Here is a 21667-nt window from a genome sequence, read left to right as displayed (position 1 = left end):
TTGTAATTCAGCTTTCTTTGTTAAAAAAAAAAAACAAAACAATGACCCAAAACATAGAACAACCCAAACATTTAACAGATTTGTTAAACACAGACATAAAAGAATCAAGAAATACTAGAAAAAATCCATTGCAGGAGACATCTTGTTTTACAAGGCAATTTGATTAAGTTACTACTGGCTGACCAGCACTCAGTCAGTCGTGGAATAGCTGTGTTGACAGGAACACAAACGTTGTAAATAGACAGCGCTTACTGTAGAAGTATTAAGACTAAAAGATATTTACCCCTTAAAATAAATAGTCATCTACAGCAACATTTAAATTAGTAAAATATTTTTAAAGCAATCAAATATAACAAAATTGTAAATCAGATCTAGATTTTCTTCTGTATGTTAAGATCTTTTTTTTTCTGTGTTTTTAAAAAACCAACAAAAATACAAACTTTAGAAGAACGGTATCTCTGACGCGTCAGATTATTCACTACAAGTGAATTTCACCCTCTTTATGTTCTGCGGGCCAGTGCAAGGTCTGGGTACCACTTGAAATTCTCCTTTTGCATGGATTTAGGTGGGACACAGACCTCACCCTGTCCTCTGAACAGATAAGGACTTTTTCCCTACATGTGATATTCATCCCAGCGCAGGAGATGCAGCCAGGCCCTGCAGTGCCACGTCCCGCTGGCTGGGATGCAGGAGAGCATCCGAGTGCTTACAGAGCCCCTGCGCAGAGATGAACATCACCCAACGGGAACAATTTAGATGTAGATATAAAGTCTCTTTTAGGCCATTTAAAAATTAATTCAATATTTAAAAAAATAATTTTTTTTTCTCATTAACACTTCAACAGCTGGAGGAAGCAACACCCCTTCTCACGCAAGGAACAGGGGGCTAAAAGCAAAGAAATAATCCTCTGGACATTGGTTCCTTAGGGGGGACCTAACCCGAGCCACATTTCCTGCTACTACATCTTGTGGGTGAGAGCATCTGCACCAAACGGGGAGCTCTTCGTTCCACCAAGCCCAGAGCATCCCACGCACACACGCACCCCCCCCCACACCCCACCTACTAGTTCCAGTTTGGACCATGTAAACTGGGAAGAAACTTGTCAAGTACGGGCAAAACCAGCATAAGGCTGGCGGGCTGTAACTCCTCAAGAAGCTACCAGAAATGGAGAGCCCTTTGAGCATCCCTCGGTGCCAAGGTCTCAAGGGATGCCCCAGCCTGGGCAAGGTCCCCAGCGGAGGCACGGGAGCAGATTCCCATCGCCGCAGGAAGTCGGCTGCTGTGCTCCCTGGTCAGCAGCCAGGCACCGCCGGCTCCAGCCGTGCTGGCCCGGCCCACAGCTGGAGATGCTCGCCAAGCTCCCAGGGCCAGCACAAAGCTGTGATTCAGTACACAGGGCTCTGCCGAGGTTGCGACACTGGCCAGCAGACCTCAGCATGAGCCCTGCAGGGGAACCAGAGCCATCCCACCCCTGGGCTGCCCTTTCCCAAGCTCCAGTAGGAAGCTTTGTTCCAGCCCTTTCTCAATAGCCAACGTTGCCTTCCCCTTTGATGTCACTAGAAATGGAGTTGTGCAACGGGTTGATGAAAAAGCTGGCATCCCACAAGAATAGCCCCAAACAGCCAGAGTGTTGTGTAATGACATTTGGTCATTTCCTTTTTTTCTTTTTTTTATTTTTATTTTTATTTTTTATTAAAGCCCAAGGACACTGCAGTCTCGGCTGAAGGCACGGGTACCTTTCCAGACTGAGTGGAAGCCTTCCCTGTGATTTCCCACAGCTGGACCAGGACTCTGTCACTGCAAACACCTCCCCATGTTGGGAAGTGGCAGCCACGGCAAAGACCTCTGCTGCAAAACCACTGCCCCTCACGGGCTCCGCTCCTGGGCAGACCCACAGCGGAGGAGCCCAATTTATTGTCCTGCCTGAGCCACCCACAGGGAGAGGGCTCGGAGGACAACAAAGCCACTTATTACAAACCTCAATCCAGTTGAAGGGTCGTTAAAGTTTGTTCAACAGTGACAGAGTCCCTTTGAACTTAGTATCCACAGAGGGTGCCATTAAAAACAAAAGCGTGTTTACCAGAACATGGTATCCGAGATGGAAAACACTGCAAATACTGCAGGAAGTTTAAAAAAAAATAATAATACATTCTACCCAAGATGACCTAAATCCCCCCGAATTTTGGCCAGGAGATTTTGCAGGGCTGAGCGGGGCTGGTTCCCCTCTCAGTCAGGAAGGTTTCTTGTTCAGAAAGAGGAACCCAAGGGGTAAGGAAGTGCCCGGCCCCCAGCTCCTGCACACCCCTGCCCTACTGTTGAGCAACCCCTGCAGGATGCTATTCCGTGCACACCCCAACCACCAACTGCCTGGGAGTCTGAACACTTAAAAACAAGCTAAGAGTAGCAATAATTGAAAGGGGGGTTTAGTACAAGGACCGAGGGGCTACTGCAGCACTGCCATTGCTTGCAGAAATACATAGCCTTGGCTCCACAGTTGGACCTGATGATCTTAAAGGTCTCTTCCAATCTAAACAATTCCATGATTCCACTGACATGACCACTCCAGCTATCTTTGCCATATGAAATAGATTCACATGGAACATCCTTTAACTGTAGCTACTGTTTAGGAAAATAAACTCATGGTCACTGTGGTTCTATGTATCCTTTGCGGCAAGGGTTTATCTCCCTTGCTGGCTTGCAACAGATGTGACTGATCACAGGCTCAAAAGAGCACAAGCAGAGAAACAACAGAAAAAAATCCCACATCCAGTGCTGGGAAAGATAAGAAATTTTCTGTGAAGTCTCTGTTGCTCATTTCACCCTCTGTGACATGTGTCATTCCACATTTCAGGAAATCAAGCAGCAAGGAAGTCTTCATGGGGATGTATTCTGTCTCTCTTGCCATACCAAAATCCAGCTGAACACGGCATGCCCCTGAGGGCAGGAGACACTCCTGTCTGCTGATCTGTGTTACAAGCTGTCACACTGGACAGCAGATGCTGTTAGCATCAGTTTCACCCACTCGAGAAATTATTTTATTGTGTTTTCTTTATAAAATGAAATTCAGTTTTACCCCCTTACTCTTTATCTCCCTAGCCTCCAGGAAAAAAACAACCCAACCTCTTACAGCCGTATCACCAAGCACTAGTGGTGCTGGGGAACTATTGCGGTCAATGAATCAGGGATAAAAGAAGTCAGGTTTTTGAAAGGTCAGCATTGAGATGTGAGCTGTTCAACATTTTTGTCATTCTGTGCTGGTACCTGGTTCAGTTTCTTCCTGTAGCTCTATTGCCAGGGAGATGCTGGCAAGATCACCATGAAACATATGGTATCAATGCCAGAGCCAGCAGGTTAGTACAAGAGAAAGATCTTCAGCAGCAAGTGAAAAATCATGAATATTCATAAAGAGCCAGCAAGCGAGTTAAGGATTTAATTAAGATTGGTTAATTAATAAAAAAATATTTCTCAGTGTGACATCTCCTTGTCAAAACCAGTGTGAAAAGGTTCACCAAGAGGATATAATGTAGTGATGGTCTTCATCACTGATGAAACTCGTTTAAAGATGTGTCCAAACCAAGTAACCCCACGCCTCTGGGAGATTTGGACCCATTTCTGAGCGCTCTGTGGATGGGACTTGAGTGCTAATTTATGTTGGACTGAGGTGGATGAGAGCTAAAATCCCTTTCCTTTGCATCACAAATAATTCTGCTGGTATCTGCTAGCACTGAGTCCCTCCACTGAACCCAGGCCCTGCAGGAAGCTGGCTCTGAGACCGCTACAGCCAAAAAAGCTGCAGACCAAGTGGAAGGTGACAGACTGAGGTTCTCGCTCCATGACACAGGTCCAGCATAAGCAGCAATTTCCCATCACTACCCTGCCAAAACATCTCAGCCTTCAGCTGGACGAGGATTCCAAAAATTGAGTTTAGGTTTTATGGTTCATGACCTTATTTATGCAAACGCCTCTCCGCAGGCACTGGATCGGAGATGCTCCAATTCATTGCACGTAGGTCCCTGAACAGCCAGGCACTGGCCATAAACTTTGGGTTCTTCTGCACTGTAGGTACACCCAAACCAGCTGCAACTCTCCACAGGTTAACTTAGCTCCTGGAAAGCTCAACACTAAAACACATGAAGTGGCACCTGAGCTGGCCTGGGTATCTCTACATGGTGCTGCCATTGAATAAGCAACCTGACAGCAAAGTTTTTCAGCGTGATGATTGTCTCGCCCGTTCCTCCTGCACTGCCTCAAAGTAAAGATGCGTGGCTGATGAAGCAATAGCAAAAAGCTGCACATAGATACTCGCTGACATAGGCACGGTCATTGTCACACACACTTGAACAGAAGCTGCCACCTGCTAGAACACACACTTTTTTTTTTGCTAAGGAACTTCTTACAAGGACAAAGCATGAGCTAGTACCATTGGTGTCCTTAATGCCTCTTCATCCAAAATAACTCTATGCTACAAGGAGAAAGCATTAGCTTTTGGAGGATCCCGGCTTCCAAATGGCTTAGGTTACAAAAATAATGAGGAGAAAAAGTAGTTCAACAACCCATTTGCACAAAGCACAAGCACAAAGATCTGTAGCAGAGACTGAAGCAGCTCCCTTATGGGGAAAAAGATGCTTTTGATTTCCAACTATCACCTTGAGCGCAGAGGCGTAATAAGCAAATTGTTCAAGAACTGCAGTTTTGCTGAAAAGGTGATGCTTTTGACCAAATGAAGCAACGTGTTCCTAAGAGGACAGTTTTGGCTACTCGGGAACTAGAGAGATTTGGGGTGGGGTCAGGGGATGGGACTGCACCACCCACAACAGCAAAACAAGATTTCACATGCGGATTGTGGGTTTTATGCTCAGAGACCACTCCCTGAATGGGAGGGTGTTGGTGGGGGCATCTCACCAAGCCAAATGCTGCAGTTCCGAGGCCCCCAGGCCCTACTTCTTAGAGCCAAACAGACCATCTACAGCAGCCCAAGATTAAAGCCAGGCTCCAGCCGTTCTGGGGACATCTGCCCTTTTCTGTGCCCCCAGATCCAGCTGGTCCCATCTCCACTGCACGTTCTAGAAGAGACACAGCATAACGGAGGGCATGGCAACAGGCAATGCACAGACAGACCCCAGGGAATGAGCTAAGGGAATCCCACCCTTATTTTCTCTTTGCAAATGGTTCAGGGGAAAACACGAATCACACTGCAGGCAATGAACAGGGCCATTCGGAGAGCATGGTGTTGCTCATCCCATGCTGGACGATAGCTTATCTGCGGAAAAACATGGAGTGAGCAAGCCAAGGACTTGGCCTTCTGATAATTGCAATTTCCTGGGTTTATCAGGAGGAACTCCACCCTCAGGCCTGCACCTGCCCCAGTGCTAATTCACAGGGCCATGGGATGGACGTTTGGTGAAAAGCATCCCAGAGGACCGGCTCAGTAGCAGGGAGATGGCTTGGATCTGAGAGTTTAAAGCCAGACAGTGGCAGGGGACCCTGAGTGCTCTAGTCAGGAACGCAATGAAAGTCAGATGAGGCCTCCCCACATCATTTGTCTGACACTGACACTGCTCTGCCTTGTCTCACCTAAGTCACTCCAGTGGACACAGTCAAAGCATCCAGCAGCATGTATTTTGGTATGAGTTTGTGTGTGTGTGAGCACATGAGCCATCTTCAGCCAACCTTTGCTTCCCAACCACCCTCCCTTGACTAGGTAAGGCAGGAGGGCCAGGCTCAGAACCACCCTGCAGCTCTGTGACAGTCCCAGCCCCAGGCACGTTTGTAAGGCTGAAAACACTCAAACCAGGCTTGCAAGCAGATCTGCCATCATCTGAGGGATCCCAGACCCAAGCCCAGTAAGCCTACATGGAACTGAAGTACAGCTCTCGGTATCACACACACACAGAGATGCTGATCGGACTCGCTGCTGCCGGGCAGGCAGGACCCCTTTGAAGCTGCCAGCAGGAATTCCTCCTTCTGACCCACGTTCGTACCAAGAACTTCTCATCTCAGGGCTGCTCATCTGCCAGGCTAAAGGGTGGTGATGGAGGGGCTGGAGGAGGCAAGGCAGAGCTGGGGGCGTGCTGTCAGACACGAAGAGCTCCAACGGGCTGCTCCAGTGCCTAGGTTTCGTTTACGAGGGATCAGAAGCATTTTCTCCTTGTGTTGTCTTAAAATAATATTGTGCGTTTCCTCGAGCTGAATGTCTCTGCTTTTCCTGCTTATGATTCTTGTGGAACCACTTCCATCAGCTTCTGGCACAGGACTGTTGCAGAGACTGCGGGGAAGAAAGCAAAGTACAGGTCAGAAATCGCACGCAGGGGCCCAACATGTATCTTGGTCTTGGTTCATGATGCTCTGCCTCTGAAAGGCTGACCCATTTGCCTCCCCACCGTGATTCTGAGCAAGATTAGTCCAAATACAATTTAAGACTTGAAAGCAAATAAGCCATGGGCTACTCTCTATTCATGCCCAGAACCTCAATGTGTAACACTGGGAGCTTTGCTCCTGCAGCAAGGATGCAGTACTGCCCCAAGAGAGCCTCTGGTCCCTCCCGACAGCAGTTTCTAATTGTGTGGTGATAGGGTAACTATCTTTAAATGCCATAACTACAAGCAGACAAAACTGACTCAGGCACAACAGCACAAAAGGGCATAGAAAATATAAAAAGCTGATGCTTTTACTTCCAATTTTGGAGACCTCGGCTCTATGTGCACATAGCTTCCTTAAAGGCTCAAGTACCCAGGGCAAAACCTGGGCAGAAAACCTGCCAGAAGGCAGAGGCCACTGCCCTGCACAGAGCAGGTGAGGAGTAAAGGAAGCATTTCAAATGCAAGTTTGCACAGGAAAGGTGCTCAACTGAAGTAACTTTATTTTTCCACCCATTAGTTCTGGTAGCTGGTATCCAAACACACCTGTGCTTTCTGCTGCTTTGCTGTGTGTTTGGAGATCACGAGATAGCCTTGCCAGGTAAAGCTAGCACTAATTCTAAATACACGCAAAGTCAAACGCAGATCAGTTGGAGGTGATCAAATTACCTGCAATATATTAATATATATGTGTTTAAAGTTCATATGTTTCTAACTGGACATTTGCAGGATCATCATTCCCGCAAAATGTTCCCAGAATATTTTCTATATTCTCCTTAAAGCTTTTGATGGTGGTAAACAATCAATATGGTAATTTGCCACCCAAGCACTGCAAAAATGGCTTTTCCAGGAACTGAGCCTAATACTCAGAATGAAAAAGTGAGTGTGTGAGAGAGGGAGAGAGAGAGATGGGGGGGAAAGAATAACAAGTGCTGCTGAGCACTGTTGAAAGCCTTTTTCTTCTTCATAAAAAGCATCCAGCTAAGGCTGGGCATTTCTACTTGTCTGCTTTTCTAGGTCAGCCTGCTGTATGAGAGCTAGGAGGCAGATGGTAGAGTTTAGTTACTTGGACAACACGGATTGACTTTCTTGATTCAGTTGTTCAGACAGAGGTTACATGTGCCAAGCACAGCCTCTCCATCCCTTCAAAACACACTGTGGTGTAGCATCAGCTGTTGGAAAAACTTGTAGAAAGATAGCTAAAAAAAAAAAAAAACTCGTAAGAGAATAAGAGAAAATGTCAAAAGGATCTTCCTCTCCCTCTGCCCTGCTGCCACATTTTGATGCCAAGGAGGGCTTTGACAGGACCAGAAACGTTAGCACTGGCTAAGCGATGGATTGGGACTAATTACGCATTTTCAGCAGTCAAATTGAGGCCAACTGTGCTCAGAACGTTAGGCTGTTTCTTCTTTTCCTTTCCTACACCACTAGAAAGGGACTCTCTGGTGAGAAAAGGCTTGACCTGCGCTTTTACAGGAGGCAGAAGAAAGGCAGCAATGTGCTCAGGATATTACGCTCCACTGCATAACAACCTGTTTGCCAAGATAAAAAAAATACAGACATGGTATTTGGCCCAAACTTGGCTATTATCACAAGTCAGGGTCCGTTTTGGGTGCTTAGTAGATACAGTAATCATCAGGTTAAAACTTGTTACCATTAAAGAAGAACTGATCTGAGCCAAGACATTGGAAGCCGCCACTACACAAAGGAGAGCCGGTACTAGCTACTAGCTGTAGCATGCTCACCGAAAACCTGCTATTTTTGGAGGAAAAGCCAAGGCTGCACCCTTGCTTTTCACTGCTAATACTTACAGATGCCTTGGAGAACCCACTTGGGCTTGTTTTGCCACCAGACCCCAAAGAAGTAAACAGGGATCCCACTGAAGATGATTGCAAAGCCAATCGCACATTCCTTCGGCGTCATCCAGAAGGAAACAGCAATGAGAAACAAGCAGGCCAGGATGAAGAAAATGGGCAGGCAGATGTTCACCTAAACAAGGACCCAAAGAACAGGTTAGAAGTTGTATCAGGGGAACAGGGTACACTTTCCAGGGAAGTTTATCTTGCTGTACAGCCCGGTGAGGGAAGAAGTTCATGTTCCACCAGGGACCCCTATATGGATGGTGCTCCTGTCTGTCCCAGTGCTCTGAACAAGGGGACCGTGACCTTGAATTGCCATGGGGAAGGTATCGATATAGGCAGTGCTCTTTATCAGCCCCAGAAAAAGCAGATGTTAGGTTAACACCTAACACGTTCCTTTAAAACCAGCAAAACAAAGCACAAAGATGTGGCTTGCAAGAGCTGTGAGCATTTCTCAGCACCCTTTTTTTTGACCCCAATTCCATACTTGAATGATTCCTTATAAAAAGCACCTGTACAGCATCAAATTCAGCAGCAACCACAGCACAAGCCATAGCATCTTCACAGCGGTTTCTCAGGGGACTCGGCTACGCTGCTCTGAGCAGCCCAGGTCTTAGAAGAAAAACCAAAAAACAAAGGAAACACCCTGCCAAGAGTTCCTTTGGGAAGGCACTGGTACAGGTCTGAGAGTTTGTTTCTGTCTGGCTGCCTGTTGCCTGGCAGAGACCTGCGTGTGCTGCGGGATGAGTGAGAAACATGCCTTTAAGGAAGGCAGACACGCTTGTGGCTGACATGATCTTGGCCTCCTCCCAGATGGACGCGGTACTGCCAAGCTGGCCAAGGACAAAAAGAACAAAGTTCTCATCTCGGCAGGCGTGGGTTTGTCTGCTTTATTAAAAAACTATTTAAAGTTAATTCTGTGATGGTACAGAGTGTTTCACTGAGAGCCACAGCCAGTAATTTGTCCTGGGGAACATGTTAGTCATCGAGAGCTTCCTGCTGGGCTACCCCACCATAACACGCTGCATCTCTGACACTCAGAGTCTCCTTCAGGCTGATGTCCCTATGGCCACGGCAGCTCTTCGTCCTCCCACCCTGATCCGCATTTAGCAAATTCCATGCAGCAGAAACACCTGTGTTAGCTACTACACAACATTTCCCCTGCATGCTTGCAACCCCAGTCCCTCCTCCATACAGGACAAACAGCCATACTTGAACTTGGTGAGAAGGGGCTCAGGGAGGACCATGCAATTACCACACTGTTCTCACCTTGATGGGCCTCTCCAGCTCTGGCTTCTTGTAACGCAACCACATCATGCCGATGATGGCCAGAGCCACGCAGAGCCAGTTGAAGAAGCTGAAGAAGTTGATGACTGAGAAAATGTTGTTGGAGAAGGCATAGAGCAGGGTCATGATGCACTGCATCCAAAAAATAAAAAGCCATTAGCAAAGGGAGTTGGCGGAGCCATGTATGTTACAGCACTAAATACAGGTATTTTAGAAGAACTAGTTGCCTGAAGCAATTTCAAAAGAGAAGTGAAATATGAGGATATGAGGAGGAGGAGGGTCCATCCCCTCCTTTAGGTACATGCAGGAGTGGCTGTGTCTGGAGGTGGTGCCCAAGTAGTCCCCCTCCAACCGCTCGGATGGGATCCTACTATTTTTCAATACCAGGTCAACACTCACCACCACAGACCCAGGTGCTTACCGTAAAAATGAGGGATGGCACAGGAGTGAGAAGTCTGGGGTGAATCATAGACAGGATTGAAGGCAAGTGTCCTTCTCGGGACCCCACAAAGAACAGCCTGGGGGGAGGAGACAGAACAATTATCACCTCTGCAACCTTATGCCCCGGGCTGGGGTTTGTCTTCAGCACAAAACAAGTAGGGACAGCCCAGGCTCAGCCTAGAGAGTGTCAAGGCAGCAAGACTGAGATGCCCAGGCTCCGCACAGGTTCTCCACCCTGGTAGTGCCTTGCACAATGCCAGCTGTGCCCTTTTGCCAGTCGCTGGCTCAGGAGTGGGCCCTCCAGGAGCAGCCCCCAGCACAGACTGCTCTGCACATACACAGTGGAAAGTCCCTGTCCTAGAAGGAAGGCTGGAGACAGATGAAGAGTGTAATAAAAAAAATGTATTTATATCCTCCTTTGCAGAGAGGAATTAAGTGACTTTCCTAAGACAACCTGGGAGATGTGTGTCAGAGCTGGAACTATCTCAGTCCCTGTTCTGGCCCATCTTTTCTCCGCTTTCTGGAGGGATTCTCAGCCCTGAAGTTTCTTAAGTTTCTGCTTTTCATTACACCGCTTTCTTGGGCAACATCACTGAGCCCCAAATCTGTGTTTATGTTCTAATAACTTCAACAGGACTTTGCCTGAGGAATAGAAGACTAAGATCACTAAAAGTTTTTCCTTTAAACTGGATATGGTTTTAAAGCCTCACTTTTTTTTTCTGCATTCCCCACATGGCCTCCAGATCCTTTAGACTTTGTGTCTACCCACAGCCACTCTTTGGAGGACAGCTCCAAACGAAGAGGCATTAAGCACGACTCGTAAACAAAACCCACAAAATTGAGCAAGAAACCTACCGGGAAGAAGTGAAGAGAGATCCATTAACGGATCCAAAGCATGACAAACCAACAAAGACAGGTATGATCCAGGACATGACGCCAAGGTGATAGTTCCCAAAATCCTAAATGGGGGCAACAAGACAGATCTGTCACACCCAGAGTGTCCGAAAGAATTCACAGCTGCCTACAAAGACTTAATATTTGTGGAAATCTGAACAAATGACATGGCTTAGAGCTGAAGCTGTTACAGAGTTTTCCATATTGCCATTTGCTGCTCCTCCTTCCTGAAAAAGCATATTGTAGAATTGCAAAAAAAATCAGCAGCGCGCCCTTCTCTCACACACATTTATCAGAATGGCTACCCAAAAGTTCAAGACCAAATGGAAACTGCGAGGCAGATGTTGCCAGCTGCTGAGTAAGGACCTGGGACACGGCCCCTTAGAAAAACAGTGACCTGGAGCTGTAGTTTTTTATCACAAACTGACCCCGCACTGCTTCACTGCAGTTTTATGCCTTTATTACATTGCTTGTGAGTCTTGCAAAGGCACCCAACTAGAGCAACGCGACACAGGCTGGCATCTCCAGTAATTCAGTACTGCATAGGTGCAGGCTGGAGCCGGAGCTTGGTACTAACCCAAAGGATGGAGCACCTGAATGGCCCAGACCAGCTTATCCTGGACTGTGAGACTCCTCCTGAAGCACTGAACAGTCCTGGTCATGCTCAGACTGCAAGGTCATACCATGCTGCTCGCTTCTGAAGCAATCAGATTTCTGACCGCAATGGCATTTTAATTAATAGAAGTATTATTTTTCTGTCTTAATTAAAACAAGGAAGATACAGAGTGAGAACAATCAAGTTCAGTACTGACTGAATGACCTTTCCCCATAAATATCATGCTCTGGTAACTGATGAGAAGTCATGAGGCCAGCAGCAGCCCTGCATGTTTACAAGCGCAGTGCTAACTGACTGCCCACCCTTCCTATTGTCTGGGATTAATCCCCCTGGGTATCACGCTGTTCCTCCCTGCTCCCATCACAGATGCTCTTTAATTCCTGTCAAACATCAGCTTTTTTGTAAGCAGCTGTGATCAACCTGGAATGAACTAGAAGACGTATCCAGAGATTGTAAGTCTGATATAACCAGCCCTGGAAAACAGATGAGTCGCGTCAGAAATGCACCTATCTTACCACAGCCACGGCCTCGGACATCAGCATCTGGTCTGTCGACAGGGTCGTGAAGTAAGCCAAGTTTGTCAGCACATAAACCAAAGTGACTACAGGTAGTGAGATGATGATAGCCAGAGGCAGGTTTCTAGGAAGAAAATACAAATTGTAATGGAGCGCTGCAGCTCACAGAAGAGCTGTTGATGCCAGGGATCGGTGGCTCATGCTGCAGCCCTCCTGTACTCATTGAAAGTTTGCTGGAGCCATTTTGCTCCTCTGACTCTGCAGCACGTCCGGTTTCCCAGCCGCACACTGCTCCCCTGGGGGAGCAGAAGATGCCCCCACAGCAACAACCTGGAGACTGACAGATGTAGAGTGAAGGATTATGGCAGAAGGGACTTTTTGCATGGAGAAGCTCTGGCTGTCTGGGCAAGCAACAATCCAAGCTCACTGCAAAGGCAATTAATTAAAAATACACACACACACACACACACCCATGTCTCTTGCTAGCCAGTGGCATTAACACGTGTATTCTCTTCTGGACAAAGGAGAATCATTTGTGCTGGTGGGTTTCTTGCAGGAGATGGGAAGATCTGGGATTTAGCACGCAGTTGTTAGGCTCTAACTCTGCAGCTGGCTGGACTAAGGAAACTCAAAGAAAATGTGTTCAGACACAGTCTGAGCAGGTCTATAAAGACAAGGCTGCATTGGTACAAATCTGCCTTTCCAAATATTTTTAACTTCATTTGCGAACGGAAACTGAAAAAGGAAACCCTGCTTGATGCCATGTATAATTGGTCTAGCGGAGCTCAAAGCCACAGGAGGAGAGAGTCAAATACCATGACTGCATTCAGAAGACATGAAAGTAATTGCAAACTGCAAAAACCTTTTTATAACTGTATTTGTGAAGGAAAAGGCATATCAAATCTTATGCTTCCCAGCAGGCACTAATCACTGCCAGGGCCAGCCAGGAATGGGTTCTTGCACAAGTGACCCCAAAGCTCATCTCAGAAGTGCCTCATAGGCACCTTCCCTATGAGCAAAACTGATTCATCGGTGATGTCCTGCTTTAGGGTGGCACATCCTTATCTCACTGAGTCCCCTGCATAACCCCGAAAGGCACGAGCAGGCCATGGCAAGGAAGCAGGACTTTCTAACACTGATAACATTAGCAGTACAGGAAAGCAGTGTAAGCAACAGCCCTCCGTATACAGAGATTATTCTTCCCCTTCCCCTGTTACAGGGAGGAACAATGCCATTAATTTATCTTGTTTTCTATTTCCCCAGAAAAAGGCCTTGGCTTCTGGGCTGATTAGCAAACCCTGTTACACACATGAGGAAAGGCTTCCCAAGAACAACAGGATTCCCTCCCAGGGAAGTTATCACAGGACGTACACCTACCTGTAGGGATTTATCATCTCTTCTGTAACAAAATTCAAGTAATTCCTGTAATTTAAAAAGAACGGCAGTTAATTCTGGTTAGTCCATGGAATAAATGAAGCCCTTCATCTCACTCATCTGCAGGGGAATTTCAGGAGGGGTTGCGAGACTGACATCTGTGGTAAAACTTATGATGGCTGATGCCCACTCCAAGACCCCCAGCACAAAACCTGTGAAGCACAAGCCCTGGATGGTGCCGATGGATCTAGCACACCATGCTGCCAGCTTCCTTGCAAGGGAGGGGGATGACTGCAGGTGAAGAGCTGGACCCACGACTGACAGGGCCGTCCCTCCAGGCAATAAGGACGGCTGCAACCGGCCTGTTCTCACAGCCAGCTGAGCAGGCTCCTTGTGCTTGCAAGTGCTCAAAGCGACTGCCAAAACAGCCCTCTGGGAGCTTCAGTTTTGTGCTCAAAGTCAGTCCACTGGCACGTAGCACATCTCTCTTCTGCTAGCTAAACCCAACCCTGCTGCTTTCCCCTAACACACCCAGGAGCTGCACCAAGCATCACGGTGCGTCATCACCCATCATCTGCTGCCTCCGAAATCCCATGATCACCTCCACTTCTTTGTGCTTCTATGTCCTGGCTGGAAATGCGGTGTGAAGTATGACAATAAAACATTACTAGGCAAACCCAAAGCATCTACCTCACTGCCCTGGTTACGTGAAAAATGGAATATCCTGGACCACACTCTTCCTCCAAACACAATCTGGGGACAAAAGGAATGGACTGCAATATTTAGCACTAAAAAAATATAGAGGGCTGTATCTTACCATCCTCCATAGGCAAAGAGACCGCTGTACAAAGCTAACACGATGTTCCCCACGCCTACTTTTGTGCCCTCGAAGGAGCGCTCAGGAGTCAGGCTTGTCACGTCACCTGCACAAAACAAAAACAAGAAAGGATCAATGTAGATGGACTGTGAACCCCAAGGGCCTTTGTGGGTGTTGAAACAAAGAAACCTGGAGGCAAAAGCTGCTCTTAGGATAATTGTCATGCTGATGAACTTTGGGTTATGCTAGGGAGCATGTGCACATATTAGTATTGGGCTGATTTATCCGGTTTTACAGTGCTTAATTCATCGGGAGTAACGCACCGAAGAATCAGCCCCAAATACACTCGTCTCAAGCAACTGGCCATTACTGAGCCCTCAAAACTTTCTCACACTGCAACGTGCTATCATCGAGGTAATCTCCCCCATCTCTTCTCCTTGCAAAGAAAATATTCTGGGTACCTTCCTGCTGGAAGATGCTATGCAAACAGATATTGTCACATTGTCCTCTCAACTGAAAGCTGCTTTCATTCGATAAAACCCCAGGATTTCCTCCACTTCCACCAGCCACCCAGTAAAGCAGAAACCCAGGATTTCCTCTAGTCCCACCAGCCACCTGATAAAGCAGAAGGTTGTGGCAATCCCTTTGATTGTGGGAAGTCAGGTTCTTGCGGGCTTGAATGTCAGAAGTTAGCCTCTTTAGGGCTTGAATATCAAAAGTTCCTGTTATGTACCTGCTTTTGAAACAGAGAGCCATAAATAGACAACTCGATTGTACCTTTGGTAAGAATTCTCCCAGAGCAGCCAAGGGTTTATTTATTTTGCTTTAAAATGCTCTGCAGTTGTTTTGTTCCCTACCTTTTGATGTGGAGCCTGGGTGTAAGCCTGCGATGGCGAAGCCACGCTCCCCTCCCGGACCCAGCGCGCCCCTCGGTGAGGACCAAAGCAGGGAGGGAGGGAGGCAGGATTTGGCAGGGCACGTTTTCATCCAGGGAGACCTGTCGAAGCCCATGTGATTCCTCTTAGGGCACAGATCTCTGCTAATCGCTGGAGCAACTGCATCACATGGCAGTCAGCAGGGCCTGGAGCTTAACCCTTCATCTCTTAGTGCAAGGTACCCCACACGTGCATATGGGGAAAGGAGAGGGATGCTAACACACCAGGCATTTTCCCTCTGGATGGGCTCTCTTTCCCATCTCATGCTGGGACCTTTCACTCCCCTATGCCACCAAAAGCCACTTCTGCAGAGGCTGAGTAACAAATGCAGATGCACGGGCCTTTTAACGCCTTGCTGGTGGTGGGAACGGCAGATTTTCCTGACACGCTATTGGTCTGCTGGTGCATCCCAAGGGACTGCTCCGCATCTGTGCCGGTGACACAGAGCTGCCCTGTGTGCGTGGGAGAGCTACATCTTGTCTTTCACCTCCTCTACCTGACCCTCCAGCTCTGTCCCCATCCTTTCCATCGTGGGCATTGCTCCCCTCACCAACTTTCTCCCTCCTGCTCCTGCTGAGTCCTAACCAGGTCAAAAAAGATATTCCCTAACATGGGGCGCAAGGTGCTTTCTGCTCACAGAGATACCCCGGAAAGCAGCAGCCCTCTGCCTTCTTCCATGACCTGTCACTATCCTATTTGCAAGGGAATGCTGTGGGTGTGAGCTGCAAAAGAGCCGGGACCACAGGAGCAGCTCTTGCACTGGGCAATCGGGTCCGAGAAACCCCGTGCAGTTACGTCCAGCACATTGCGAGGCTCTGCGTGCCCAGATCCCACTGCAGGCTGCAGTTCCCCATTGGTGTCACCATGCCCCTCTCTCTCCAGAACCTCCTTGCACTAGGAAGGTCTCTTCTGAATCTACCTTGGGGTATGCTGGTTGTATTTAACGCCCCTTCAAGCTGGTGAATCTCCTTAAGCAACATGCACCAACTGTTTTTAAAAAGCAAGGTTAGAAAATGCGCATCAGTGTAACAGGAAAGCCAGGAAATGCAGAGAGACTGATACAACGTTGTGAGTTTAACCTTAATTCCTGGCTTATACGTTCAGTCATATAATCTTAATTTACCATTAATGCCCTGGACTGGCTGTGAATAAAAAGGCTGAGCAGGAGGCAGGTGTGCACAGTATCACATTCTGCTGGATCCCTCGGGCTCAGCTTTCCCGACTTTATTTTCTGCCCCTTCTGAATAATCACCAGCCTAGTTCTTTCCAGGTCTTTTGTTATGGGAATAAGATACACTTTTTGTTAACAGTGACCGTAATTAGCTACTGGAATGGCAGATGAACAGACTAGGAGAGCAGGAGAGCTCCCCAGGCCTTTCAAACACCTCTCGGGACCTCTCTTCTCAAAGGTCTGTCCATGATCTGCCAGCAGCCTGGCTCCCACCTGGACGTCAGGAGGATGCTGCGATCCGGGAGCAGCCAGGGCACAAGCAGCATCATGCCGTGGGCTCGCACTTCCACTTCTTGCCCAGAACCGGGCACTGGCTTCCACCAAGCCTCTTTCTGTTTGTCACAGGCAAAAAGCTCTCAGGCCAAATGTTCCTTTTTCTGAAGCATCTGCAGGTTTCACTCTATTGCCTTCCCAAACCTCACACAGGAACCGTGTGCTGGTGCTGCTGAGGAAGGGCTGAGCTGCCACCCTCGCCCAGCTGGCCGGGAGGGGAGGGGAGCAGAGCATCGGTGGGACCCAGCCCAAAACCAGATGCCTGGATTCAGGGTATGCCCCCTGCTTGGGAACCAGGGGCATCTTCAGCCTGTGGGCAAGGAAGGGTCCCAGCCCAAGTGGGTGGCCTGCTGGGCTGTCCAGACACGTTGGCTGTGTGTCAGGACTGCCTGCCTTCCAGGAAACGTGAACAAAAGAGGAAGGAAAGGCAGCGCGGGACCGCTACGGGAGCAGCACCGAAGCAAAGAAATTAAAACAAAGCCTGGCATTTTGTTATGCTGTGGTTGGGGGTGGCGGATAAGAGGAATGGATGGGTGCAACATAACTAATTACTTGCACACCTCTTCCCTGAACCTGCCGCGGCATGCACCTAACACATCTCTTTGAAGCACTGGCACTGAAATGCAGCTACCGGCAAAGGAGTGGCAAGTCAACGTGGAGGCAGCCAGGAGAGGAGACGAGGTAGGAAGGAAGGGACTTTTCGTTCCTCCTCAACACTTGAGGAGCTGACACTTCGCTGCCTTCTCCCTGCCTTGCTTATCAAGAGTTGTAGCTCTCCAAAAAATTGCTGCACATCGCTGAACTTCATGTCTCTATGCTCCCATGGTAAAATGGATTTAGCAACATGTCAGAACACAAATAACCAGAGGAGCCAAGATGTTCCCTTGGAGCAGGAGGCGATACAAGCTCATTTTCTCAGGTGTCCACTGACGCTCTTTAGCAGCTCCCCACACAATTAGACAGAGGTTCAAGTAGTCGTTAAACAGATCCCTGGAGGAGGAATCATCACACAAAGATACCTCATCTGGTGCAGAAGACCCAGAGGTGCACTGGAGGCTGAGAAAGCATCCAGGGAGCACCACGAGTCCCCCTTGTTCTTGCACTTACCCACTGATGCTTGCTACTGGCCCCAGCTGGAGACTGGGGACACTGCGTAGATGGTCCAGCAGGGTCATTCTTACCTCCTTCCTCTAGTACAAACGCCCCTAGGAACTGCTGTTCCAAAGGGAGGTACGAGCCTCCGTCCCAGACACCGCATCTTTCAAGCCTCAATGTGCAATTCAAGGCTCCCAACAGACTTTGGATCAAACTAGGGTTACAGATCTGTAGGTGAGGCTGCCAAGCACGGCCCCAACCGCTCCCAGAGAGCAAGAGGTCTGCCAGCGAGCGCACCCTGGGCGAAGCCATGCTCTGCCCACCCTCCCGGCTCCCCTGCCCTCCCCCACCCCACGCAGCCACCACTGCTCTCTAGGCAATGCCCTGCCCATGCCCGGCACCCCAGAGATCTGAAACCTGATTTGAACTGGCTGTTCAACTGCACTCTGCTCTACAATTAACCAAATTAAGGTAACAAGCTCTGACATAAACCCCATTTGCTGATCTTGCCAGCTGCCAAGACTCTGGTAATTGCGCCGGCAAGCGATGGGTCACCTGGGGCCTTTCTGCGGGAGGGACCTATTTTGGGTCCACGTGCTGCATGTTCAGACCCTTTCTTTGAAAATGTTCATTTGCTCCCCAGTCATGTCTGTTCCGGTTTTAATAGCACAGCAATCTTCTCTTGCAGAAAGCATTTAATGATAATTAAATATTTTTAACTTGCCTAAACAGCGAGGAGAGGGAACATGGCCATCTAGAGAGCTCAGCAAGACCTGGGGGGCCCTCAGTGTGTCTCACTCGTGGAAGAAACTGAGCCAGGGAGAAACGTGTTGTATACATGGAAAAACCCCAGAGGAGAAGATCAGCTCAGCTCTTGAGCCATTTTCTGTGAAAAGCAGCGAGAGTTCAGTAGACCGATTCAGAATAATGAGATGGCAAGAAACGTGCAGGGGCCAGGGTTAGGAGAGCATCTCTTCGCCAGCTCGGAGCTCCCTGGGAAACGCACACTTGGTAGCCACATAAAGCCGTTTGCTCTTCTCTGCTTGCCACCACTCTGCAGACAGCTTTGCATTAAGCAGGTTTGAACAGCAGCTATTAAACTCGGGTCCCATAGCAGACAAGTTTATGGGTCTGAAAGACAGCACCAGAACCTTGGAAGAGCAGAGTGGGCATCCAAGGAGGAGCCAGAGGCTCCTGGCTTACGTCCCAATTCTCACCAGCAGCTGCGGACAGGCTGTGACACTTCCCCTCACTTCAGCTACAACCTTCTGGTTTACAGAAAAGCTCCTCTCCTCCCAGTGCTGGGAAGCTCTGTCAATACCATTTACAAAGAGCTGTTATTCCTCCTTCAGGGTGAAACCATGGGTCTGGGCTCCTGCATTCACTCCACCCCACTACTCAAGCTTCACAACTCCTCCTTTTGCAGTTGCCCACCAGGACACCACCTGGGCCAGACAGCATTTAGCACCTTTCCCACCTTCTCTGCATCCTGCTGATGTCACCAGAAGACCTTTTTATCTTCCTCCTCAGCAAAAACCTCTCGATTTTCACAACCTCTGCATCAGCCGCCGTAACATTTGCTGATGGGAAAGAGAGAAGCAGACCCAGAAGCAGCGGCGCAAGCCCTGACCTCAAAATGCTGGGTTCCTCCGGCAGCTGGAAAGCACAGGGGCACTGCAGAGACCCTGGATAAGCAGGGTCCCTTCGATCCTTAGCATGGCATGGAAAGGTGTTTCCTACATGTCCCCTTGTCTGCCCCTATCTGGGCAAAGTCACAGCAAGGTGCAAACCCTGAACAAACCACCCAGTGGATTTCTAGTCACTTCCATAAGCTTTTTTCTTTTCATTATCTGCGCAACACATGCAATCCACATCCATAGAAACTTGGGACTGAGAACGACAAGCAAGAAGGAGCCAGCTGACCAGGCTCTGGGGGCTAACAGAGCCAACCAGCCTGGCATGCAGGAGAGCCAAGAGCACCTGGGGAGGGAGATCCCCCTGCCCATCACCCACATCTCCAGCCCCACAGGCAAGGCCGCTCAGTTCAGCCCAGCAGCCGGAGGCTGTGGGAAAAGTTCAGTCTCGAATGCAAGCAAAGGCACGCGCGCAGACACAGAGCTATCGCTGACACACCTCAGGCATGAGCCACTGCTCCTGCTGCGGCCAGAGACTTCAGGGAGGCAGAGGGAGAAGAGCCCGACAGAGATGCACAGAAGCAAATACCAGAGAATTAGCTGCTCTCTAGTTAAATATGTCTGCATTGCTGGGATAGCTGAACTTGGAAAAATGTGAAGCCACCAGAGCCTCTCACACCGGCTGCCCTAACCCCCACCGAGCCCACCAGAGGGGTGAGCAGGGTGCCCTGTGGGTGCGCTCCTCAGCCTCCCACGCAAGGCACCTACCTTGATCCAGCTCAGCGCTTGGCACTTCGTTCCACGTGCCGAAAATGAGCAACGTGCTACGATCCACAACTCCTTGGATTAAAGCAGCAGCTTTCCAGGTGTCACAGCACATTTCCAGCCTGAAGAGCTAACGCAGCTACGAGCCTCGATACGCAACGCTAAACAAACGTCGGTTCACATCATCATTAGAGTCCGAGCTTCCAGCGTGCGCATACAGAGCCACTCCAACTCACAGTGAGCTTAACAAGCAGCACAGGTCACTGACCGACTGCTTCTGTATTTTGGGGGAGGAGCTGTTGTTGTTTTGTTGTTATTAAATGCATTTTATTTATTTTTGGACAGGCAACCTTGCACTTGTAAAATGCAAAAGTCCCAGCAGGCCGAACTGTTATCCTTGAATCTATAATTGCTGAAAATTTTCTGGGCAGAGAGGGCAAGAAAAAAAATTGTCTGAGCAGAAATGAACATTGCTCACTCCAAACCAGAGCAGGCAAGCTGCAGAGCACGCTAACCTGCTGTGCCCACCTGGCCTCAACATTTGCATCCACCTTTGGCTAGAAAAGAAATCAAACATAAGAGAGTGAGAGGCCCATAAAACATAATTGTGTTGCATCAACCCTCCAGTGTTAAGACGCCTGATTAATCTCCGACATATGGCTGATGTGATTTAGAGGTTCAGGATGCTGGCAGCTTTCCCAGCTTCCTTGTTTCTGCTCTCCTTCGGTACAGTCTTCCACTGTCCATGTGCTCCGTGAACAAGAGGGTGAGTAAGGGAAGCACAACAGCTTTCTTTCAAAGCTTAACGCTTTGAAAATCATGTTATAGTGGCATTTTTGAATGCCAGTGTAACAAGAAACAGCACGGGCAGCTGCAGGGCACGCTTTTCTTGCAATCTTTTGTGCGCCAGCCTCAGCCCCAACTTGCAGGGATGCACTCAAAAGCTTGAGGGACCTTTTCTGATCCACAGGCTTTGCCTCCCGTCTGCCAAAGAGGATCTACAGTGCGAGTTAGTCACGGGCTGGCTGGCTGAACACCCGTCAGCGCTGGCTTTGGGCTCCAAACTCCTCTCAGACACCTACAGCTCTATTATCACTTGATTCCCATGTCCCAGCTTGTGTCCTAGATAGAGCCAGTCCCTTGGGTGAGCTTGTTCCTCTGGGCACGGCCACCAGTGCAATGGCCACCACTCTGCGTACAATGACAGAGAGTGTGCCAGAGGCATTGCTGCATCTACCCTCCATTAGCAGAAAAGCAGGTCGTGACTGATGGGGCAGGGGAAAAAATATTTTTTAAAAAAATCAATAAATCAATTGAAAACAAACTCCTAAACATCAACCTGCTGATCAGGTTCACGCTACGGACACGAGAGATGAGACCGGGCCAAAGGAAAACTTGCAGCAGATTTCTTTAGCTGTGCTAAGGGCTCGTGTATCTCTGGATGGCCAAGCGTGATTAAACGTAGGTACAAACCAAAGAGACTTCATACAATGATCACTCTTGTTTTCTCCCAGCCTCTGTGCACCATTGTGCTTTGAGACCTGAGGGAGCCTGAGATTTTAATTATCAGCCATG

At 48.7% G+C, this 21667-nt stretch overlaps 1 protein-coding gene across 1 annotated transcript in view; it reads right to left on the bottom strand.

Annotated features, from left to right (window-relative positions):
* Window positions 1-21667, bottom strand: part of SLC7A5 (solute carrier family 7 member 5) — a 40867-nt gene continuing 19200 nt past the window's right edge. The window contains exons 3-10 of the mRNA XM_005235514.4: window positions 14160-14265; window positions 13346-13390; window positions 11969-12092; window positions 10799-10902; window positions 9924-10020; window positions 9485-9634; window positions 8168-8345; window positions 1-6265 (exon numbers count right to left, since the gene is read on the bottom strand). Of these exons, the coding sequence (XP_005235571.2) occupies window positions 6210-6265; window positions 8168-8345; window positions 9485-9634; window positions 9924-10020; window positions 10799-10902; window positions 11969-12092; window positions 13346-13390; window positions 14160-14265 (860 nt within the window). The 3' untranslated portion in view covers window positions 1-6209. The remainder of the gene's footprint in view (window positions 6266-8167; window positions 8346-9484; window positions 9635-9923; window positions 10021-10798; window positions 10903-11968; window positions 12093-13345; window positions 13391-14159; window positions 14266-21667) is intronic.

The sequence above is a fragment of the Falco peregrinus genome, chromosome 14 (genome assembly GCF_023634155.1).
Source record: "Falco peregrinus isolate bFalPer1 chromosome 14, bFalPer1.pri, whole genome shotgun sequence".
In the NCBI taxonomy this organism is placed as follows: domain Eukaryota; kingdom Metazoa; phylum Chordata; class Aves; order Falconiformes; family Falconidae; genus Falco; species Falco peregrinus.
Note: the sequence above shows the minus strand (reverse complement) of the source record. Positions and strands in the feature narration are given on the sequence as shown.